At 35.3% G+C, this 25,749-nt stretch overlaps 1 protein-coding gene across 1 annotated transcript in view; it reads right to left on the bottom strand.

Moving 5' to 3' along the window:
- Positions 1–685: 685 nt before the first annotated feature.
- LOC137624237 (uncharacterized) overlaps positions 686–25,749 on the bottom strand; it is a 97,604-nt gene continuing 72,540 nt past the window's right edge. Inside the window, exons 3-4 of the mRNA XM_068354746.1 lie at positions 6,127–6,262; positions 686–4,798 (exon numbers count right to left, since the gene is read on the bottom strand). Of these exons, the coding sequence (XP_068210847.1) occupies positions 4,565–4,798; positions 6,127–6,262 (370 nt within the window). The 3' untranslated portion in view covers positions 686–4,564. The remainder of the gene's footprint in view (positions 4,799–6,126; positions 6,263–25,749) is intronic.

Raw genomic sequence — 25,749 nt, 5'->3', positions numbered from 1 at the left:
TGGCAGGTTCATCCTTGCCAAGATTCTTGGACATGACGTGTCTTACCATGCTAGCAGTGTTTTTAGCTTTACTTCAGAAGCAGGTCTTCTGAAAGCTATTTAACTTTTAAAATGACATCTTTGCTTTTATGGTTTTAATTGAATATTCTTTTATTCTTTATTTATAATAAATGATGTCGGCGTCAATGACATTAGATGTCACGATGCCAGACAATCTCAAATCAATCAATCAATCTCTCTGCAGAAAACTTTCACACCAGCCATTCGATAGTGTCTACATTTTCCCCACACTGACCCACTCCCTGGATACGTGTCCTTCATTTCTAATACCACTTTCATCCATCTATCAACTAATCTCCTTAATGTATTCCTTTCCTCCTTCCATTTTCATTATTCCAGTAACCACCTCCAAAAATATCTGATCTACTTATCTGATGCACTTATAAACACTAAAATCTCTCTCTCTCTCTCACTCTCTCTCTCTCTCTCTCTCTCTCTCTCTCTCTCTCTCTCTCTCTCTCTCTCTCTCTCTCTCCCCTTTTATAGTTTCATGGTTTTATAAATATTGTATTTCATGGTTTTATAAATATTGTATTTCATGGTTTTATAAGTATTGTATTCTTTCGAAAAAAAACCATGATTTGTTAAGATCAAGGCCAACAGAATAAAAGAATGTTTTCATTTACATTTTATTGACAAAGTAGTGCTATACAGTATTGACATACATAAATGCTACAATCAGAGTATCACCCTGACATAACAGAGTAATCTTGAATACAGAACTTCTATCCTCACCAGTTAGAAAACATCCTAATATCTATCGTTATCTATGTAAGAGTATAGGACTAACACTGGGCGTTATATAACACATAATTCTCGTGTATATTATTCATAATTATTCATATTGTTAATTGTCAATACAGTAAATCTCCTGACTCATCGTTCGAGTCGGTTCTCTTTTCTCATTTTTACTTTGGATATTTTTGGAAATTAATGTTTTCTGATTTCTTAAACACCAAAATCAAATCACTCTTGTTTAATATTCACCTTTTTTAGACTACTTTAATATATCCATAGAAACCAGAATATGTTTAGTGTGTATTCTTCCAAATTTGGTCCTTTGAAATTATATCACATTCAATAAATATATGATATTGAGTTTGGAATTTCACCAGAATATTTACTTCAGTCCATTTAGGAGCCCGAATCCATTTTGGAGCCAGGGTCCATTCTGGAGCTGTATTCTGTTTTGGAGACGGTGTCCATTTTGGAGCCGTGGTTAATATTCAATTTGTTCCATATTCCTGTCATTTTCAATTTCCATTCTCGTTAGTGAATGAAAAGTTTAAGCTCGACTTATTTATTTGAAGGTTCATTTACAAGTGACCAATGAGCAGCAGCGGAAATGGATAGGCCATTGCACGTGCGCAGATTTCCAAAGAGGCCGAACGTGACCCAAGAGTGTGCTTTCGTGCCATCCTTTCTCCACCCATGTAAAACCTGGGTAAGAAAGGTAGCTCTTTTAAACACTTTCCTAACTCCTTTTACCTCACAATGGCAGTCCCTAAAAACCTGAGTGAGACTTGGGAAGTCACTGGCTGTACAGCACCACCTAAAATTCCCTGGCATGTACAGTTGGACACAGGAGTTCCTTGCACACCTCGTCTTGAGGAAGTGCACCTGGTCACACCATTACTGAGCTGAGAGTTCCTGTGCGACTGATGACATCTCTCCTTACGCTTATCTGCTTGGTTACTCGTCTCGCAGAAAGGATGTGTCAGGTATTCCCTACTCCAGCTGTACTCTACATCTTCCCTGACACGATTCAGCCATAAAACTTCAAATCAATCAGTCAATCAATCAGAACTGGATTCCTCCCTTTTAAATACTCATTTGGTGTTTATTCTTAAATTAATTAACGTTCACTGCTCACAAACAACTATGTAACAGTTGTATATGATTTTATATGGTTGTAGCAATTATAATGGCCATTGCAAATGCATTTAACTTTTTTTCCATTGCTCTATCCTGATTTTCCTCAAAACAGAAGGTAGATAGGTTTTTAATAATCTTACACAGACGTGGCTAATTTCTTATTAATATAATAAAATGACACATTTAGGAGTGGAGTGTGCGAATGAATATAAGAAAACCGATGCATACTTTGTTTATGGATTCATAGTTAATGCAAACGCCCAAATATATGAAGGAAATAATTGTAATTAACATTACTGATTTTAGTTTGAGCGCAGATGATTGTACATTTATTTTAAATGCGTTATTTTGGATTGCAATGCAAAACGAGAAAAAAAAATTGTTACATTCATAAAGTGAAATATATTGTCTCTTCAATCAATTTCCATCTGTGATATTCTCACCTGTGCCCAACGAGAGTGAATTACTTGGTGACATAACCTATTATTAAAAATGTTATCTATCTTATAGGAGCAAAGTAATTCAGTTAGAAAAAAAAATCTAAAGACAAGAAATAACCCTCATGAAATCGCAAATTGAAGATTTTTCAAAGACTCCACACACATTTATAAAAGAGCCAACCTCTACATCACGGGATTCAAACACTGCACCATCCACAGAACTAAACAGTCTCCACATAAAACTTCCTATTGCTAGAGATATGTCAAAGTCATCCCAGAGGGACTAGTGATGGGTTACATAAAAGACACCTACCCACCTGCTGTGGGACGTCCACAGCAGTAGCATTATCAAGTGGTATATTTTCAGAGGATATTTAAAATTTGAGGGTTTTCTAGAAAGGCGCTCTGGTAGGGCTAGGAATTTGCTAGTTAGATTAGGGGTTGTAAGGGTGTTATTGTTTTTGGGTTGTAAGGAAGGAATGTTTTCTTAGTTGTGATTTTGGATTTCATGTAATTTGCCAGTGCTATGAAGGTATTTTCTCAGTGAAATTAGATGTTGATAAAAAAAAGCATTAGATGATTGACAATTTATTTTGACAATTATGTTGTTTAGTGGTGTTTTGTTTATATATATGAACTTTCGATTTTGTACAGTGATTGCATCAACCTTTCGAAAAGTATCATGACTTTCGGAAATGAGTAAACTTATCTTTCCATCGTGGGGGCGATTTCCACAAATTTAGTAGTGTCAGCATTAAGGGAGACAGAATGCTTTCTTTGCTGTATGGCGACAACAGTTTAACTGTGACCGTTGGTTAATTAATAGGAGCCCTACTGAGGGTGTCCTCTAGTCTATACAATAAAGTTAAGTACCAGTTGTCATTTATGGCCTTAGGCATGGAGCATATATCTATATACATATTGTTTTCTTGTGTATAGATGGTGTAGTGTATAATCATTATTTGGTAATAACTGTATATGACTGCTAGTCTTCATCAGATCTGGAAAAATAATGAATCCGCTTGTAAGTTACTCCAATCGCGTCGATAGAGATATATGGTACAGACTTTGGCATTATAGAAGTACAGAGTTGCTTGTAAACTTATAGACTCATTTCAGATGGGGAATTCTTGTTAGAGTAAGAAAAATATGTATTGTATATACATAGAAACTATTCCGGGATATGTTATGTACATATAAGTACAATGGATATGCAAACATATTTTAATCGCTTTGAGTTTTTTCTTTTTTATTTTGTGAATGGTATTTCAGATGGCATAGAAGGAAATAGCCAGAATTATTTCCTGGTTGTATTGACTGACTAGGTGAGTAGGAAAATTTTTTATCAGTAGTTTCAAACTGATTAGAGACGAATTCTGGAAGTGAATGGGTACTCAAAGGATTCGTGGTACCCCCGTCCAGTGATTAAAACCGGAACACAGCTAAAATAAACAGTCACTACTTCACCATCAGTTCTAAGCTGGTCCGAAACGAATTTTGTAGCAAAAAGGTCCTCAAAGAATTCCTAGCGGCCCCCTTCATTAAATAAAAGACCAAACATTCCGAAGCTGGTTCGAAATTAATTTTGGAGCAAAATAGCCCTCAAAGGATTCCTGTTGTCCCTTTCTAATAAATAAGAAACCCGAACACTGCAGAAACAGTGTCTCTACTTTTGCAACACTCCTAAGCTGGTCCAAGACGAATTTAGGATCGAAATTGTCCTCAAGGGATTCCTGTTGCCTGTTCTAAGGTGGTCCGAGACGAATTTCGGAGTGAAATGGTCCTCAAAGGAATCCTATTGACTCTGTCCACTAAATAAAAACGAAACACAGCAAAAGCAGTGTGTCTACTTCTGCAAGGTTCCTAAGCTGGTCCAAGACAAATTTCTTAGCGAAATGGTCCGCAAAGGATTCCTAATGACCCTGTTCATTATATAAAAACCAGAACACAGCAGAAACAGTGTCTTTAATTTTGCACCAATAATAAGCTTGTCCGAGACGAATTTCGGAGAGAATGTGTCCTCGAGGGGTTCTTTTGCCATTTCTAAGCTCCCAAAGATGAATTTCGGAGCGAAGGTGTCCTCAAAGGATTCATGTAGCCCCGTCCAGTAAATAAACCCCGAACACAGTTGAAACAAAAGCCTCTACTTCCCAAATATGCCTTTATCGTTGGAGGCGTCTAGGGCAGACTTAGACATTGTGAGCCCCTGGGAGTGGAGGCACTGAGGAGTCTCTCTTCTTCTTGGGCGTCTGCTGCGTCGAGACTGAGCCGTCACGAGGGTCGAGGACCACCTGGTGGCCAGGTCGGGACTTGGATCTGGATCTGGAGCGACGGGATCTTCGGTGGCGAGTTGAGGAAGTCGGGCGACGCATGTTCGTGCCGAGTAGGATGACGATGATGGCGGCGTAGAATACAACGATCACCTTTGAAAGATTGGGAAAATGCGTTAATTATGCATGTATGCATGTATGAATGAATACATATATCTGTATGCATGTATATACGTATATGTATATGTATGTATGTATTTATATGTTCATATAGAAACGCATAAATATGGATATCTATACTTATACACATTTCATATATATATATATATATATATATATATATGTATATATATACATACTCTGTATGTATATATATACATACATATAGAGTATGTATGTATGTGTATGTATATATATACACATACATATATATATATATATATATATATATATATATATATATATATATATATATATATATATGTGTGTGTATATATATACTTATATAAAATTATATGTATATGGGCACATGCACACACATATATATATATATATATATATATATATATATATATATATATATATTTATATAATTTATATATATATATGTGTGTGTTTATATATATGTATGTGTGTTTGTGTGTGTGTGTGTGTGTGCGCGCGCGTGCGCTTATGAATTGCCTAATCTAGGAAAATTATACAAAACCAGTTTCATTTGTATAAAAGTGCAAAAATATCTGATCAAGACAGCAGAGACAAATGGTTGTAAATTTCGTAACTTTTGCACCGATAAAGTTCACACGTTAAGAGGATGTACCAAGGAAGTTCATGGAAAAAAATTAGGGCATAGTTTTGATTAAGTCTCGTATGTCGTTTTCGTGTTTTGTCTCTCAATTCTGGTGAAAGACCCAAATTTACAAGAAAATAAAATTGTGACTCTAAAGGAAAGTTTGATGAATATTTGGTATTCCTTTTAGAAGTAATATTAAGGATATGTGTAACATCATCATGAAATTTGTCTAAATTAAGATTAAAAGGACATGTTTATCATTTTATCCGCTTTGATTGATGAAAGTGAATTCGTCAACTGTATATATTTTTGGTTGGAAAATTTTGAAGTAAATTGTTTAGAATCTAGAACAAACGTCAATGATATAATTTATGTTGCTGACAGTTTCTTTGCAATGCGAAGTGAAGTGCGTGATATCAAAGAATTGTTTATTTCAAGCACTAAACAAATCACTTAATATCATATTGTTTAATGAAAACTAGTTTTTAATAGTCATGGAACTGTGAGAACAGATTTATCTTTCTTGGGAAGAATGGGTTGTACTCTGCTAGCTGTATTTTTGGATCTATTTCAGAAGCAGATCCTCTGAAAGCTATTTGACTTTTATAAAGACATCTTAGCTTCTATGACTTTACATTGAATTTCCTTTTATTCTTTATGTGTTGATTTAAACTCGATTCGATTTACTCACTGCAACAAAGATGGCTGCCTCTGCTGATACTTGTGTAGACGATGCCATGGGGGTGGTGTCCTTCAGAGCGGCACTGTGTGGAAAGAATTTTATCCGGGTGCCGTCCCTTAATCCGTTGGCCAGAACACATCCTAACCTGAAAGATAACAGAACCAGTTAGATTTTTCTTCAAAAAGGTTTAGGTGATTGGATGGGAAAAGATAAGGAAAAGATAAGGTCGAACTGCCTCAGAAACGCTATTAGTTTTTAGGATACCAATTGAAACAAGACTAGAAGTGACAGAAGATGATACGGCAAAACAAGGATTGGTATGGACATGTAGTAAGAATGGGTGAGGAGGAGCTACTGGAGAGGTCTTAGTTGGAAGCTGCTGAAGGGGAAAGCAAGTACAATGTAGAATTATGAGCAAAGTTTTCTGCTGCACAGAACTGGAGGGAGTCTGTGATAAGGAGCAAATGAGAGAACACATGCATTGCATGTAGAGAAAACGTTTCACATCTTGTACTTCAATTAGTTACAATTTGCATTATAATGTTAAAACTATTTAACAGTGGGATTGATTCATCTCCCATATATAGATTTTTTTTTTCCTCCTAATATAATAGCCGTCCTCTATAAACGGCCTGTATGCACCTGACTCCACATTTCTTAGGTCTAAGATCATTCCTTCCGCCAACGAATTTGGAGAGGAGGTTATGTTTTCGCCCGATGTATGTTCGTTTGTTGGTGAACAACATCCTACTCATAGCGTAGTAAAACTTTCAGGAGGATTAAGTGTTATGTTGATACGGGGAAGCCATTCAATTTTGAAAGTCCTAGGTCAAGGTCAAGCAAAAGGTCGACCGAACCAACCCTAACCCCGAGAAATAAGCTGCTGTGGCGGAGGTATGATCTCTACTGAGTGCCCCTCTAGTTTTATGTTTTTTTTCGATTCATCAGTAAGAGAAGAATTTTTGAAGATTGATTGATTAAAATAAATTATATGACGAATTAGAAATAAAGAAATATCTCTTCATCTGTCTAGTCATCCTGAATTTTTTATCAGGGAAGAATATATGTAACATGTTTCATATCAGAAATGCAAAGAAGAGCAAAGAACACATTTCTTAATCTTTAACTGAATGATAATTTATCTGCTTCATTTAGTACCAACAACAATTCAGAAAAAAAATTGCTTTGGTAAAAAGGCACAAAAATCGTAGGTATATAAAATGTAAAAAAAAAAAAATCATAAAACCTGAAAGTAGATTTTTTTAAAGGTATTGAAAATAGAAAATGTCAGCCTGCCTAGGGATCTTAAAATTTACTTTTATTTTGATGCAGAGCAGAAAATTTGACAATATTATTTAGTTCCCTTAAGATTACATTATCATTAGGACCAGAAAGCATTTTATTTGACATGATATGAGCTTGAAATATATAGCTCTTTTTCATCCTTGCCAAGATTCTTGGGCAGGATGTGATGCACTACGCTAGCGGTATTTTTAGATTTACCTCAGAAGCAGGTCTTGTGAAAGCTGTTTAAATTTTATAAAGACATCTTTACATTTATGGTTTTAATTGAATATTATTTAATTGTTTATTTATAACAAATGATATCGGCGTCAAGGACCTTCAATGTCAGGATGCCAGAAAACTTCAAATCAATCAATTTCTTATATCTCAGGATGGAACCTTTGAGGTTGTTTGAGACAGGCTGGGTGTAGAATTCCAAAACTTTTGACTGAAAAAACACATTTGAGAAGGGAAATAAACACAAAAAGGCCACCTAACCTAAGGTTCCCTACCTAACCTAACCTTGATGCCGTATCCATATTTACTTACCTAAGGGAGGGGGGGGGGGGGGAGGGGCAGTTTTAGTGGAAGAGGCTAGATAACATTTTCATCATTGAGGAAAATCGATTTGATGAATAATAAGAAAGTTTATGTCTGTCCCAATGAAATACATTCACCCCTTTCAGTATGTATACATAAGTTTTCTCTCTCTCTCTCTCTCTCTCTCTCTCTCTCTCTCTCTCTCTCTCTCTCTCTCTCTCTCTCTCTCTCTCTCCATAAAAAAACATTCGCAGCAAGTTTGAACTTTTGAGGCCTCTCTCTCTCTCTCTCTCTCTCTCTCTCTCTCTCTCTCTCTCTCTCTCTCTCTCTCTCTCTCCATAAAAAAAAATTCGCAGCAAGTTTGAACTCTCTCTCTCTCTCTCTCTCTCTCTCTCTCTCTCTCTCTCTCTCTCTCTCTCCTCTCTCTCTCTCTCTCTCTCTCATTAAGAGATTGAAAGATGAATCCTTAATCCATATTCACTTGACTCCTGCCTCAATAAAAAGATCCAATTCCTGAAACGTTAACCCTCACATTGCTTCCACTCTCGATCAGATTTGTTCTCGTCCCAAGCACGTCCCACCAATTCCTCGCTCTGCCGAGTTTACGGATTTGTTCTTTTCCTGCCTGACGGAATGCAAATGAGGCAGTCTGCTCCTCGTATACACAAGCCAGGAGTTTTTCTTTGGAGTCCAATGTTTTTCCTTCATTTGATTTTATCATTAATTAAGGGTTTGGTGTCTCTTTATGTTTGGATCCGGGAATAGTTACTTTGTATAATTACCATTGATAAAAATTGACGTTCATTTAATATTTTATATCATGACTTTTTTTTTTTTTTTGTAATCACCATTCACATTAATGTTTGATGTTTATGTATATAAGCACAATGGAATTGCTTTTATCTTTATTATTATTATTATTATTATTATTATTATTATTATTATTATTATTATTATTATTATTATTATTATTATTATTACTTGCTAATAATAATGATTGGAAAAGCAAGATGCTATAAGCCCAAGGGCTCCAATAGGGAAAATACAACATTAATAACAAAGTTTATTTATCTGTGTAAGGATCTATGAATATTCACTTTTTGTTTTTGTTATCACCATTAATATAAATAGGAACATTATGTTATTTATATGAGGACGAAGGAATTCATTAGATATAATCACCATTTATATAAAATCTGATTTTTATTTGTATCGTGACCAAGGAATTGTTTATTCATATATTCACTATTAGTATTGAGTCTGTTATTTCTTTTTTATTATAGTTCAAAACGTGTTTCTTTATAAAATGTAAACTGATTATGCAAAGATTTTTTTAATAGAAAATAAAAAAGGTGAATATCTTGGCCGACTTTTCCAGTCATAAAACAAGATTACACGAAAAAGAACTTCGTGTCTCTGCTGATTGAGTTTCAGATCAAATATATTTGCATGAACTCGGCAAATAAAAAAAAAAAGTTTATAGGAAAGCTGGCAATGACGTGAGAGCAGCATCTCTCTCTCTCTCTCTCTCTCTCTCTCTCTCTCTCTCTCTCTCTTTAATTATTTTTTTCGTGATATTTCTTCTATGCTTCACCACAGCGATAAGTATGTTCTCTCTCTCTCTCTCTCTCTCTCTCTCTCTCTCTCTCTCTCTCTCTCCTCAAGCTTTACAATTCCATGAGGTTTAAAAGAAGTAGTGAAAGATAGAAATGCTTCTGTACTTGTACATTTATAGGTTGGTCAACAAGTTGTAAATATCATTAACTCCTGTTTTAAATTTTCCAAATAATGTTTTGTGTGCAATTCCAATATTATAACTTTTTGTCTATATAGATCTGTTCACATGACCTGTGCTTCTTTGCTTCTTGGAGCTAAATTAACATATATATTGTTTTTCTACTACTACTAAATGTTCTTCTTAACTTAGGGGTTAACTACTGCACTGTAATTATTCAGTGGCTACTTTGCTCTTGGTACAGGTAGAAGTTCTTGACAAAGTCAGCTGCAGCCTTTGTGTCCCCACTAGCAGCCTCTCCGTGGCGAACAACTGAATGAATCCCGGACCGTTTCTTAAATTTCTCGAACCAGCCACGAGATGCCTTGAAATCATCTGAGGAAGGCTCGGTTGAACTCTTCCCAGCATCACCCCCAGAGCTCTCCTCCTTCAAGTCTGTAAAGATGGCGTGCGCCTTCTCGCAGATGACGGTCTCGGTGATGGTGTCGCCAACGATCTCTCTGTCCTTAATCCACACTAGTAGAAGTCGTTCCATCTCTTCTATGATAGGGGTACGGCGTTTGGTAATTATGGTGATCCCCTTAGAAGGTTTCACTGCTTTAATAGCTTCCTTCTGTTTAAGGATTGTCGAGATCGTCGACATATTACGGCCATACTGTTTAGCAAGTTCACTCACGCGGACGCCACGCTCATGTTTTTCAATAATTTCCTGCTTAATTTCTAAAGAAAGCATTTCCTTCTTCCTTTTCTCACCACTACCACTACCACTGGCAAAACTAAGCCTTTTAGGACCCATACTTTACGTAAATTACCGTTAAAGGATGCACGTAAAAAATCACGATTAAAACAGAGGTAATAGCGGAACGCACAGAGCACAACCGCAAGAAGCCGACGAGAACAGAGGACTGACCCAAGCCCCGCTAATTGAGCGTCCCTCCGAGGTCGATGTGCTGCCTTCTATCGGTGGAAATAAAAAACACTTCAGGCGCTATGAGCACCGACTACGCGTACGAGTATTGTTTACTTCGGGTGTAGAGTCTGAACGTGTTCGAATTGTACTTCGCCTGTCGAAAAATTTGGATACAACCGGTACGACGAAAATTGCTTACTTCGTGTGTCGAAATAAAATTCGGGTGTAGAGTCAAAAATTTGCTTGAATTTTACATCGGACGTAGATACTTTCGTATGTAGAGGTTCCACTGTGTGTGTATATATATATATATATATATATATACACACACACACAATAAATCATTATGCTAAACGATAATTCTCCGATTAATGTATCCACTCTCCAAGAAAATACTCTTAAAGTAGAAACATATATCGTTTTTCGTGGTGTAGTGGTTAAGCGTCACCTCAAACCGTCCTATTGAGTGTCGGCGTTGAAATCTAATGACCGGTTTGGGGTCTCTCAAGTCGTCCTTCGTTTCAGTCTTGACACTTTTTGGCGATAATGTAACCCCATAGTGTAAATAAGATGGCAGGCCTTTGTTTTTATTGCTAATGATATATATATATATATATATATATTAATTTTGCGCATTTAGTTGTGTTTTTCATGTTTAAAGACCTAAGGGAGTATCACTCAAAGTATATATATATATATATATATATATATTAATTTTGCGCATTTAGTTGTGTTTTTCATGTTTAAAGACCTAAGGGAGTATCACTCAAAGTATATATATATATATATATATATATATGAGACATTTGACGGTAGAATTGTTAAATCGTGCAAATCTTTAATGTCCTCTTCTTACATTTCAACACCGGATTCCAATTACGGACTGAGACCAAAATATCACTCCGTTAGTGTCCATTTAGTCTGCGGTTGTTATTATTATTATTATTATTATTATTATTATTATTATTATTATTATTATTATTATTATTATTATTATAAAATAATATATATACATATATATATATATATATATATAGTAATAATGATTATTATAATTATGTAATAATATCAATAATAATTAATATTAGTATTTCTATTCTACATAATGATATTAATTATTATTATAATTATTATAACTTATTATTATTATTATTATTATTATTATTATTATTATTATTATTATTATTATTATTATTATTATCGTTGTTGTTGTTGTTGTTATTACTACCAAAGCTATAACCCTAGTTAGAAAAACAGGATGCTTTAAGCCCAAGGTACCCAACATGGTAAAATTGCCGAGTGGGGAAAGGAAGTTAGGAAATTAATAAACTACAAGAGAATTAATGAACAATTAAAATTAGATATTTTAAGATTATTATCAATATTGAAATAAATCTTTCATATGTAAATTATGAAATAAGATAGAATAGTGTGCCTGGTTTTATCCTCATGCATGATAACTCTACCCCAAAACAGTGGAAGATCATGGTCCGACAGTATTAATCCTTTGTGTCTGTAACTTCTCCGGCACTCCAACGGTTGTACGTTCTTGAACCGTTAATTGACCGTTGTCATTTCTTCCCTATCCGTTGGAGTTTGTTATTATTATTATTATTATTATTATTATTATTATTATTATTATTATTATTATTATTACTATCCAAGCTACAACCCTAGTTGGAAAAGCAAGATGCTATAAGCCCAGGGGCTCCAACAGGGAAAAATAGCCCAGTGAGGAAAGGAAATAAGGAAATAAATAAATGAAGAGAACAAATTAACAATAAATCATTCTAAAAACAGTAACAACGTCAAAACAGACATGTCATATATAAACTATTAACAACATCAAAAACAGATATGTCATAAATAAACTATAAAAGACTCATGTCCGCCTGGTCAACAAAAAAGCATTTGCTCCAACTTTGAACTTTTGAAGTTCTACTGATTCAACCACCCGATTAGGAAGATCATTCCACATCTTGGTAACAGCTGGAATAAAACTTCTAGAGTACTGCGTAGTATTGAGCCTCGTGATGGAGAAGGCCTGGCTATTAGAATTAACTGCCTGCCTAGTATTACGAACAGGATAGAATTGTCCAGGGAGATCTGAATGTAAAGGATGGTCAGAGTTATGAAAAATCTTATGCAACATGCATAATGAACTAATTGAACGACGGTGCCAGAGATTAATATCTAGATCAGGAATAAGAAATTTAATAGACCGTAAGTTTCTGTCCAACAAATTAAGATGAGAATCAGCAGCTGAAGACCAGACAGGAGAACAATACTCAAAACAAGGTAGAATGAAAGAATTAAAACACTTCTTCAGAATAGATTGATCACCGAAAATCTTGAAAGACTTTCTCAATAAGCCTATTTTTTGTGCAATTGAAGAAGACACAGACCTTATGTGTTTCTCAAAAGTAAATTTACTGTCGAGAATCACACCTAAAATTTTGAAAGAGTCATACATATTTAAAGAAACATTATCAATACTGAGATCCGGATGTTGAGGAGCCACCGTCCTTGACCTACTTACAATCATACTTTGAGTTTTGTTAGGATTCAACTTCATACCCCATAATTTGCACCATGCACTAATTCTAGCTAAATCTCTATTAAGGGATTCACCAACCCTAGATCTACATTCAGGGGATGGAATTGATGCAAAGAGAGTAGCATCATCTGCATATGCAACAAGCTTGTTTTCTAGGCCAAACCACATGTCATGTGTATATAGTATGAAAAGTAATGGGCCAAGAACACTATCCTGTGGAACACCGGATATCACATTCCTATAATCACTATGGTGCCCATCAACAACAACTCTTTGAGATCTATTACTTAAAAAATCAATAATAATGCTAAGAAACGACCCACCCACTCCCAACTGTTTCAGTTTGAAAACAAGGGCCTCATGATTAACACGGTCAAAGGCAGCACTAAAATCAAGGCCAATCATACGAACTTCCCGACCACAATCAAGGGATTTCTGTACAGCATTGGAGATTGTAAGAAGGGCATCACATGCTCCAAAGCCTTTACGAAAATTGCAAACTAGGGAGTAGATGATTACCTTCAGCAAACCTATTAAGACGTTTTGCCAGAAGACGTTCAAAAACTTTAGATAATATGGGTGTTATGGAAATTGGGCGGTAATCAGTGGGACTTGAGCTACCACAAACACATTTACATAGAGGAGTAACATTACCAATTCTCCAACTAGTGCTAAAAGCTCCTCTTCTTGCTAACTTGCGCAAAATAACAGATAACTTTGGAGCTAAGAAATCTGCTGTCTTTATAAAAAACAAAGGAAAAATACCATTTGGGTCTACACCTCCATAAGCATCAAGGTCCATCAAAAGAGCTTTAATCTCACGAGATCGAAAAGCTAAACTAGTTAGTTTAGCCTCAGGAAAACAGGAATGAGGAAGTTCAAGTTTTTCATTAATCTGTTTACTGTCAAAAACATCAGCCAAAAGGGTTGCCTTTTCCTTTGGACAGTGAGTGACTGAGCCATCTGGTTTAAGTAAAGGAGGAACTGTTACATCTACACCAAAGAGTGCAGATTTAAGGGTAGACCACCATTTATGTTCCTGAGTTGTACCAGAAAGTGTTTCTTTTATGGTTAAATTGTACTCCTTTTCAGTTGAGGCATAAACTCTCTGAGCAAAAGCTCGAAGCTGAGTATAGTTGTTCCAGGTCAAATCTGATCTGTTACCCTTCCAAAGGTGATAGGCCTCCTGTTTCTCCAAATAAGCACGTCTACAATCATCATTGAACCACGGTTTGTCCTTCACTCGGTACCTTAGCACACGAGAAGGGATACGCCTATCAATTATGTTGACTAGATTCTCATTCAAAGGGACAACAGGATCTACACTATTATATAATTGTGACCAATTCAAGCACAAAAGATCATGTAAAATCCCATTCCAGTCTGCTTGGGATTTCATATAAATTTTACAAGAATATGATATATCAGGGACAGGCTGCTCAGTCTTCACTAATAATGAAATCAAGGCATGATCAGATGTCCCGACTGGAGAACCAACCTTACTAGTTATAACGCCAGGGGAGTCAGTGTATACGAGGTCCAAGCAATTACCAGACCTGTGAGTAGCTTCATTTATGATTTGCTCACAGCCTGATTCAGAGGCAGTCTAAAGCTCTTAAGCCATGGCGATCGGTAGGAGAGATAGAACTTAACCACTCCTTATGGTGAGCATTAAAATCACCAACAAAGACAAAAGAAGCCTTTCTATCATCTTCTTGTATCTTAGCCATAATGGTAAGAAGACAATCGAAGATAGAATCATCTATGTCTGGATTCCGGTAGATCGAACACAAATAAAATTTGTTATGCCTGCCACAAACTTTTATTACCTGAATCTCGTGACATCCACATTGATAGCAGGACTTATGAGAAGCAGGGTACTCGGTCCTAATATACACCGCCATTCCCCTGGCCCTAGGGATGGCATCACGTTTCAACATTATTGGCTTCTTAAAACCAGTTATAAGGAGCTCAGATGAGTGCCTCATATTAGAAACCAAAGTTTCTGAGCACAAAAGAATATCATACTGTCTGGACGCAACTGTAAGGCCTTGGATATTTGCATGAAGACCACGAATATTGCAATACAGAAGACGACATTGACGAAATCTAGGACGTACTGGTCCCGGATTTTGCTCAATGTCTCCAGACAGCATAAGAATTAATAGAAATAAAAAAGAGACAGCATACTTAAAAACTAGATTAACAAGGATTATAACAAAAACAATACGTACAGAATTATAAACAAAGTGATTGATGATACCCATAGACTATAGTAAAAAGTCGGAAAAACTGGTCAACATGGAGGAGCCGATACACCATGCAAGGCTAAATACCCTCCAGGATAGCCACTTCAACTAAAGGGAGGACAGTAAGGATGGTTTTTGAGAAGAAAAATAATCAGAAAAAGGAAAAGACAACCTCTTGATAAACCACCAGGCAACCATGGCCCTTCTATTAAGCCTGCCCAACACACCATTTCAAAAAAACAAGAGGAAGAAAAAAAAGAATAAGATAGAATAGTGTGCTTGAGTGTACCCTCAAGCAAGAGAACTCCAACCCAAGACAGTGGAAGACCATGGTACAGAGGCTATGGCACTACTCAAGACTAGAGAACAGTGGTTTAATTTTGGAGTGTCCTTCTCCTAGAAGAGCTGCTTACCACAGCTAAAGAGTCTCATCTACCCTTACCAAGAGGAAAGTACACTGAATAAATTGCAGTACAGTAATTAACCCCTTGGGTGAAGAAGTGTTAAGTATCTCATTGTTGTCAGATGTATGAGGAAAGACGAGAATATGTAAAGAATAGGCCAAACTATTCTGTGTAAGTGTAGGCAAAGAAAAAATAAGCCGTGACCAGAGAGAGGGATCCAATGCATTACTGTCTGGCCAGTCAAAGGATCCAATACCTCTCTAGTGGTAGTATCTCAACGGGCGGCAAGGTATAACGTTAAAAACGCTTCCAGAAGACTAAAAGTATCTCATCAGTTCCTTGTCTGTTGTTCGCTTTTTAACCATTCAACTTCCGTTACATTGCAACCCCCGAGATGTTACTGTGACAAGTTTGCCAACTGTTTCTCGCGCGTAATCTTTGATGCTAACCTTGAAAATTATATTACCGCCCAATCTTCAAGTCGTACATTACCTAATCCATTGTTTAAAGTGTTGAAATATTATCTCAGATATTTTAAATGGTTTTGAAAAGTAAAATTGAATATCATAATTCCGCCCAATCTTCGGATCGTACATTACCTAATCCACTGTTTAAAAGGTGTTGAAATGTCATCTAAGATATTTGATATGGATTTGAAAAGTAAAATTGAATAATATATTATCGCCGCCCAATCTTCGGGTCGTACATTACCTAATCCATTGGTTAAAAAGTGTTGAAATATTATCTTGGATATTTTATATGGTTTTGAAAAGTAAAATTGCATATCATATTACCGCCCAATCTTCGGGTCGTATATTACCTAATCCTTTTGTTAAAAAGTGTAGAAATAATATCTCAGGTATTTTATATGGTTTTGAAAAGTAAATTTTGTCGATATGGAGTTTTGGGATTGAAAAAAAATTAAATATCATAATACCGCCCGATCTTCGAATCGTACATTACCTAATCCACTGTCTAAAAAGTGTTGAAATATTATCTTGAATATTTTAAATGGTTTTGAAAAGTAATTTTTTTTCTTTATGTAGATTTGGGATTGAAAGAACAATGATGATAACATCCACTGCGTCCGAATCGTCTGACAAACATATTCGACCACGGCATCGAGTTGTGTTCGGTTCATTCATTTTATTGTCTTGAGTTTCGTGGAAGTTGTGTGAAAAATCTTGTAGGTTGTAGCATTGTAAAACTCTTAATATTATTTCATAATGGTTCGACAACCTGCCTGAAAACTTTAAATCAATCAATCAATCAATCGACAGACAGATAATATTCGCCTCTAATAGCTTATTGTTACAAACGTATTTGAATATGAGTAGCCGAGCACATCATCTTTACCGAGGATTTATCTGTTTATTATTTTTTTAAGGATAAACCGTTAATTTCTATGTCAATTAGAGAGAGAGAGAGAGAGAGAGAGAGAGAGAGAGAGAGAGAGAGAGAGTATTGCCTTTCACCATTGTTATCCTATATGTCTGGAAATTTTGGAAACGCTCACCCCCATTTGGAACAAAATATTCAGAGTTGAAAAGTGATATAGTTTTAGTATTCATTCTACCATGCTGGTATACAGAACATGGAATATTTTTTTTTATATCGTATATGCATTTTTTGGTTTATGCAAGATATTTCTAACTTTTTTATATTATTTTATTTTATTATTTAAATGATAACAGATTTTGAAGATTTGAGAGCAAAGCCCTCAGAAAAATATTGGGAGTAAAATGGCAGGACAGGATTATAAATGAAACTATAAGAGATTACTCTAGTGCCATATATAGATGAGATCATTGTATGGGGTAGATGGAGATGGTTTGGGCATGCTTTTCGCACTCCCCAAGAGAGATTAGTTCACCAAATGTTCAGCTGGGCTCCAGAAGGCACTAGAAGCGTTGGAAGACCCTGGCCTACATGGCTAAGGATTATGCAGCACGAAGTAGAAGAGGATGAATGGAGAAATATTGAATTAAAAGCTCAAGATAGAGACGACTGGCAAAATCTAACCAATACCCTTTGCGTCAATAGGCGTAGGAGAAGATCATGATGATGATGATGATGAAGAGGAGGAGGAGGAGGAGGAGGAGGAGGAGGAGGAGGAGCAGCAGCAGCAGCAGCAGCAGCAGCAGCAGCAGCAGCAGCAGGTGGTGGTACTCTACCTCATTTTTTTTGTCATTGCATTAATTCTAACTTAGTCAATCGTAAATTCACTCGTTGCATATTTCTATTTTTTCTTCTTTTAAAAAAAGGCCCATGTTCACGACATAATCATCTTAGTGACTATTTCAGAGAGAGAGAGAGAGAGAGAGAGAGAGAGAGAGAGAGAGAGGCAATTTAATATTCTTTCGTAAAAAAAGTTGTTGTTACACTTAGGGCGTTGGTTGTCAACAATGTCTCAATCTATTTAAAGATAAAATTGTTGTCAAAAGAACATATATTACATTTGTGTCTTACTAATAACAGCTCAAAAGCTTATAAACTCCTCAATATTTAGTTAAGACATGACTTCTCTGTTGTATTTCATATATATATATATATATATGCGTGTGTGTGCGTGTATATATATGTATTCATACTCGTGTGTGTATATATATATGTATATATATACATATATATATATATATATATACGTACACACGTGTATATATATATATATATATATGTATATATATATATATATAAATATATATATATATATATATATAATTATATCTATATATATATATGTATACATATATATATATATATATATATAAATATATATATATATATATATATAAATAAATATATATATATATATATATATATATAATTATATCTATCTATCTATATATATATATATATATATATATTTCATGTCACGCTAGCAACCTGTCAAAAACAACAATCTCCCACAAATTGGCCAAACTAGCATGTTGTAGTTAGGAAAGGGGGAGGGGGTGGAAATGGGAAGGATTGAATCTGTGTATACATATCTGTCTAAATATTTAACTGCCATATGACGGGTCATGTACACTACTTTGACAAAAACGAAGCGTTGCTTCTTGTTTATCAATTTAATTTTTCTTTTAGAATGTTTTTAAGAAAAAACAGTTACATAAAATCATGAATTTAAAAAATCATACAATGAAAAGTTATCATTAATTTTGTTCCTCACAAGATTATTTCTGCTCTTTCCACAAGAGGGGGGGGGGGGTGGAGAGGGGGGTTGTATAAAAGCCTTTCCAAGCCAGCTTATCCTTAATCCTTTCGAGAAGATTTTTCCTTTGAAAAGAACATTTCTCTTTTCATTCTTGTTCCCAAGTGCCGGAGTTCCTCTTCCAGCCAAAGGTTTTAGTTCTAACCTTTTTTTCTGAATAAATTCTGTTAAATGATGACTGGAAGAATATAAGAATACATATGCGAACACTACACACATATATACCTATATATTTTATATGTAATGTATAAATATCTATATCTATATATATATATATATATATATATTATATATATATATATATAATTTATATATATATATGTGTGTGTGTATTGTGTATGTTTATACAAAGAGATGGAGTTGGGAGGAGAGTGACTGCTCCCCGCACTCTGGTTTTGGGGTGTTTGAATGTGCGTGGATGTAGTACGATAGAGAGTAAAAGATGTGAAATTGGAAGTATGTTTAGGAATAGAAGGATGGATGTATTGGCCTTGTGTGAGACGAAGATAAAAGGGAAGGGTGAAGTGATGTTTGGTGAAATGTCTGGTAGAGTGTCTGGGATTGAAAGGGGAAGAGCGAGAGAGGGTGTGGCTTTATTGCTGAGTGAATGGATGACAGGTAAAGTAGTGGAATGGAAGGAGATATCATCTAGGTTAATGTGGGTAAGGGTTAGGCTGGATAGGGAATGTTGGGCGTTTGTCAGTGCGTATGGGCCAGGTAGTGAGAAAAGTGAAGAAGAGTGGAATGAGTTCTGGAATAAATTAACTAGGTGTGTAGAAGGACTGGGTAGAAGGAATTATGTAGTTGTCATGGGTGATTTAAATGCTAGAGTGGGCGCTGGAGAGGTAGAAGATGTCATTGGGAAGTATGGCGTACCAGGTGAAAATGAGAGTGGTGAGAGCCTGGTGGATATGTGTGTTGAGCAAGAGATGGTGATAAGTAATAGCTTTTTGAAAAAGAAAGATAAAAGTAAGTATACATGGGTAAGAGTGGCAAATGGAAGAGTAGTAGAAAGGCATTAATGGATTATGTGTTGATAATTAAAAGAATGTTTGGAAGATTGAAAGACGTGCACGTGTTTAGGGGTATGGCTAACGGTATGTCTGATCATTTTTTGGTGGAAGGAAATTAGTTGTAGCAAAAGAGTGGGGGAATAGAGTAGTTGAATGTAAAAGGGAGCTAGTGAGGGTTGAAGAGCTAATAAAACCGGGGGTAAAAAGTAAATATCAGGAAAGGTTGAAAATGACATATGACGAAGTGAAAGTAAGAGAAACTGGCAATTTAGAGAAGGAGTGGAAGTTAGTAAAAGAAAATTTTGTTGGGATTGCAAGTGATGTGTGTGGCAAGAAGGTTGTTGGAGGCAGCATGAGGAAGGGCAGTGAATGGTGGAATGAAGGAGTGAAGGTAAAAGTGGAAGAGAAAAAGAGGGCTTTTGAAGAATGGCTGCAGAGTAATAGTGTAGAGAAGTATGAAAAATATAAAGAGAAAAATGTGGAAGTAAAGCGCAAGGTACGTGAGGCAAAGAGGGCAGCCGACCTGAGGTGGGGTCAGGGATTGGGTCATTCATATGAAGAGAATAAGAAGTAGTTTTGGAAAGAAGTGAAGAGAGTAAGGAAGACTGGCTCAAGAATTGAAGAGACAGTGAAAGATGGAAATGGGAAGTTGTTAAAAGGAGAGGAGGCAAAGAAAAGATGGGCGGAATATTTTGAAAGTTTACTGAATGTTGAGGATAATAGGGAGGCAGATATAATTGCTGTTGCAGGTCTTGAGGTGCCAGTGATGGGAGATGAGAATGAGAGAGAGATTACAAGAGATGAAGTGAGGAGAGCACTAGATGAAACAAGAGTAGGAAAAGCGTCTGGTATGGATGGTGTGAGAGCTGAGATGTTGAAGGAAGGGGCTGTGACTGTACTTGATTGGTTAGTGAGATTGTTTAATGTGTGTTTTGTGTTGTCAATGGTACCAGTAGAGGGAGATGTGCATGAGTGTTGTAATTCAAGAGGTATTAGTTTGTTAAGCGTAGTTGGAAAAGTGTATGGTAGAGTAATGATTAATAGGATCAAGGATAAAACAGAGAATGCAATCTTAGAAATACAGGGTGGTTTTAGAAGAGGTAGGGGTTGTATGAATCAGATTTTTACAGTAAGGCAGATATGCGAGAAATATTTAGCAAAAGGTAAGGAGGTGTATGTTGCGTTTATGGATAGAGTTGATAGGGAAGCAATGTGGAATGTGATGAGGTTATATGGAGTTGGTGGAAGGTTGTTGCAAGCAGTGAAAAGTTTCTACAAAGGTAGTAAAGCATGTGTTAGGATAGGAAATGAAGTGAGTGATTGGTTTCCGGTGAGAGTGGGGCTGAGACATGGATGTGTGATGTCACCGTGGTTGTTTAACTTGTATGTTGATGGAGTGGTGAGAGAGGTGAATGCTCGAGTGCTTGGACGAGGATTAAAACTGGTAGACGAGAATGACTATGAATGGGAGGTAAATCAGGTGTTGTTTGGGGATGATACTGTACTGGTTGCAGACACAGAAGAGAAGCTTGGCCGATTAGTGACAGAATTTGGAAGAGTGTGTGAGAGAAGGAAGTTGAGAGTTAATGTGGGTAAGAGTAAGGTTATGAGATGTACGAGAAGGGGAGGTGGTGCAAGGTTGAATGTCATGTTGAATGGAGAGTTACTTGAGGAAGTGGATCAGTTTAAGTACTTGGGGTCTGTTGTTGCAGCAAATGGTGGAGTGGAAGCAGATATACGTCAGAGAGTGAATAAAGGTTGCAGAGTGTTGAGGGCAGTTAAGGGAGTAGTAAAAAATAGAGGGTTGGGCATGAATGTAAAAAGAGTTCTATATGAGAAAGTGATTGTACCAACTGTGATGTATGGATCGGAGTTGTGGGGAATGAAAGTGACGGAGAGACAGAAATTGAATGTGTTTGAGATGAAGTGTCTAAGGAGTATGGCTGGTGTGTCTCGAGTAGATAGGGTTAGGAACGAAGTGGTGAGGGTGAGAATGGGTGTAAGAAATGAGTTAGCAGCTAGAGTGGATATGAATGTGTTGAGGTGGTTTGGCCATGTTGAGAGAATGGAAAATGGCTGTCTGCTAAAGAAGGTGATGAATGCAAGAGTTGCTGGGAGAAGTACAAGAAGAAGGCCAAGGTTTTGGGTGGATGGATGGAGTGAAGAAAGCTCTAGGTGATAGGAGGATAGATGTGAGAGAGGCAAGAGAACGTGCTAGAAATAGGAATGAATGGCGAGCGATTGTGACGCAGTTCCGATAGGCCCTGCTGCTGCCTCCGATGCCTTAGATAACCGCGGAGGTAGCACCAGTAGAGGATTCAGCATTATGAAGCTTCATCTGTGGTGGATAATGTGGGAGGGTGGGCTGTGGCACCCTAGCAGTACCAGCTGAACTCGGTTGAATCCCTTGTTAGGCTGGAGGAACGTAGAGAGTAGAGGTCCCCATTTTTGTTTTGTTGATGTCGGCTACCCCCCAAAATTGGGGGAAGTGCCTTGGTATATGTATGTGTATATATATATATAATATATATATATATATATATATATATATATATATATATATATATATATATATATATATATATATATATATATATATACATACACTGTGTATACATATCTCTAATTCCTTTTGACTTCTCAATTAGTATATGTTATTATTATTATTATTATTATTATTATTATTATTATTATTATTATTATTATTATTATTATTATTATTATTATTATTACTGGTCTAGCTACAAACCTAGTTGGAAAAGCATGATACTATAAGCCCAAGGGCTTCAACAGAAAAAAATAGATCAGTGAGGAAAGGAAACAAATAAATAGATAAACTACATGAGAAGTAATAATCAAAATAAAAAAAATTTAGATTAATTTCTGGATTGGGGTTACGTAAGTAAAAAAGCAAGTTTTATTCTCAGAAGTAATGTGGAGTTTTAATTTCGTGAGGGATTTAAAAAAAAATAAGGATGCTTTATTTAATATCTTTTAAAGATTGTGTATCTAACTCTCTTCCATTTTTCTGTTTTCAGCAATTCTATGTTGATTTAATCTATTTTTGTACAATCCATTAAGTTTGATGGTGAAAAATATGTATATTGTTTGTTAAAGAAGATATTTGAAATACAGTATAATACAAAATATAAATAGTTTTTTTTTTTATAAAAGATAATAAGACTTGTCAATGAATAGAGGCGTTGCTACATTTCGTATCGAGCTGATCATTATCACATTATCGTCCTTTTAATGGCTAACCATGCATTAGCATAATCAGATATGGCAACAGACCTAAGCCACAATTCTCTTCCATGTATACCAGAAGATGTAGCTGTCCGTGAAATTGAGGCAATGCTGTCTTGCTTTCCTCCGTGAAGAAAAAATAATACTCTCCATATGTCATTTTGCTTTTCCAATTAGGTTTATAGCTTAGCTTATAATAATAATAATAATAATAATAATAATAATAATAATAATAATAATAATAATAATAATAATAATAATAATAATAATAAAGAGCAAGTTTTTGGCTTGAATGATATATATATATATATATATATATATATATATATATATATATATATATATATATATATATATATATATATATATATATATATATATATATATATATATTTATATATATATATAAATATATATATGTATATATATATATATATATATATATATATATATATATATATATATATATATATATATATATATATATGACAGAGGTAAGTGACATGACAATGCCCTAGCTAGCAGAACATTGGCCTAGAGACTGACCATATATACATATGATCGGCGCCCAAGCCCCCACTCAACCCAAGCTAGAGCCAGGGAGGGCCAGGCAATGGCTAGCAATAGGCTCCCCCATCCTTTGCGCAAGGGGATGGTGAGGTTGCAGATGCTACGAGAAACTATGGAGCTTGAACGGGATTCGAACCCCAGTTTGGAGATCGCCAGGCAGGGACGTTTCCAACCCTAACTTTTTCTTTGTAAATATACGTGCGAATGAACGACTTAAGAGTAAAAGTTAAACCTTTGAAGTAAACATTATTATTGTGGAAAGTTAATATTTTTGTTTGCTGGCATTCTATTCTGTCCATAACTTAGAATGTGTCTGGAATTAATGATTAATGAGAGAGAGAGAGAGAGAGAGAGAGAGAGAGAGAGAGAGAGAGAGAGAGAGAGAGAGAGAGAGAGAGTTGCAATCATTGTTATCATATATCTCTTGGTATCCTAAGTCATTTTTTAACCTTTTCAAATCAAGTTAACAATGGTAAAAACAGTATTCAAGAAGTTTTATTCCAGCTGTGCCCAAGTTGTGCAATGATCTTCCTAATCGGGTAGTTGAGTCAGTAGAACTTCAAAAGTTCAAAGTTGCAGCAAATGTTTTTATGTTGACCAGGCTGACACGAGTCTTTTTATAGCTTATATAGGACATATCTGTTTTGACGTTGTTACTGTTTTTAGAATGATTTATTGTTAATTTGCTCCCATTATTTATTTATTTTCTTATTTCTTTTCCTCACTGGGCTATTTTCCCTATTGGTGCCCTTGGGCTTATGGCCTCTTGCTTTTCCAGCTAGGGATGTAGCTTGGCTAGTAATGATAATAATAATGATAATGATAATAAAGGGGAGAATTATCTGTGCAGGTTTTATGAACTGCCTTTTACTGTTTACAAACATATAGGATGACAGGGATTAATTTATCGTAAGTTTCATATTCGTTATCATCAACATCGTCATCTATTTCGCCCATATTTTATTACCTTATGACGTTACTCGCCTTATCAGTATAAATGCCTCGCAATAAATATTATTTTATCCCGCCTTTGAAATCGGAATATTATCTTTTGGTAAAACTCTTCTGATGACCTATTGCAAAGGTCCCTGCCTGACAATCTGTTTGACACGGGTTCGAGACCCGCCCAAGCTCTATAGTTTCTAGAAGTGGCTGCAACCTCGTCACCCTTGTGAGCTAGGGATAGGGGTGTGGGGGAGCGTATAGACTTACCTAAGTCATCAGCAGCCATTGCCTTGACCCTCCCTGGTCCTAGCTTGGGTGAAGAGGGGTCTTGGATGATGACCATATGTGTATATGGTCTGTCTCTAGGGCATTGGCCTGCTTCATTTCTTTATTACCTTCCCCATCTGTGGGATATCCTGATGATTGTTATTTCTGGAAAGTTTTACTGAGGATAATAAGTGTTTGACAAATTTGATTGGAAAATATAGTTCCAGATGCAGAGCTCAGAGAGGCAAAGAAGTGACATACAGGTTTTTGTGATATATATATATATATATATATATAAATTTATGTGTATATATATATATATATATATATATATATATATATATATATACATATATATGTCTGTATGTATGTATGTATGAAAATGTATGTATATAAAGTGGGTTTGTGTATTGTATGCATATATATATATATATATATATATATATATATATATATATATATATATATATATATAATATATATATGTATATATATACATACATACATATATATATATATATATATATATATATATATATATATATATATATATATATATATTTATTTATTTATTCTGCAACATTTATTGTATATATGATATAATTGTTATATATAATATATATTATGTAATATATTCATTTATATATTATATATATATATATATATGGGTGTGTGTATTGTATATATATATATATATA

Source organism: Palaemon carinicauda, chromosome 31, assembly GCF_036898095.1.
Source record: "Palaemon carinicauda isolate YSFRI2023 chromosome 31, ASM3689809v2, whole genome shotgun sequence".
NCBI lineage: Eukaryota > Metazoa > Arthropoda > Malacostraca > Decapoda > Palaemonidae > Palaemon > Palaemon carinicauda.
This window is presented reverse-complemented; position numbering and strand designations above follow the sequence as displayed.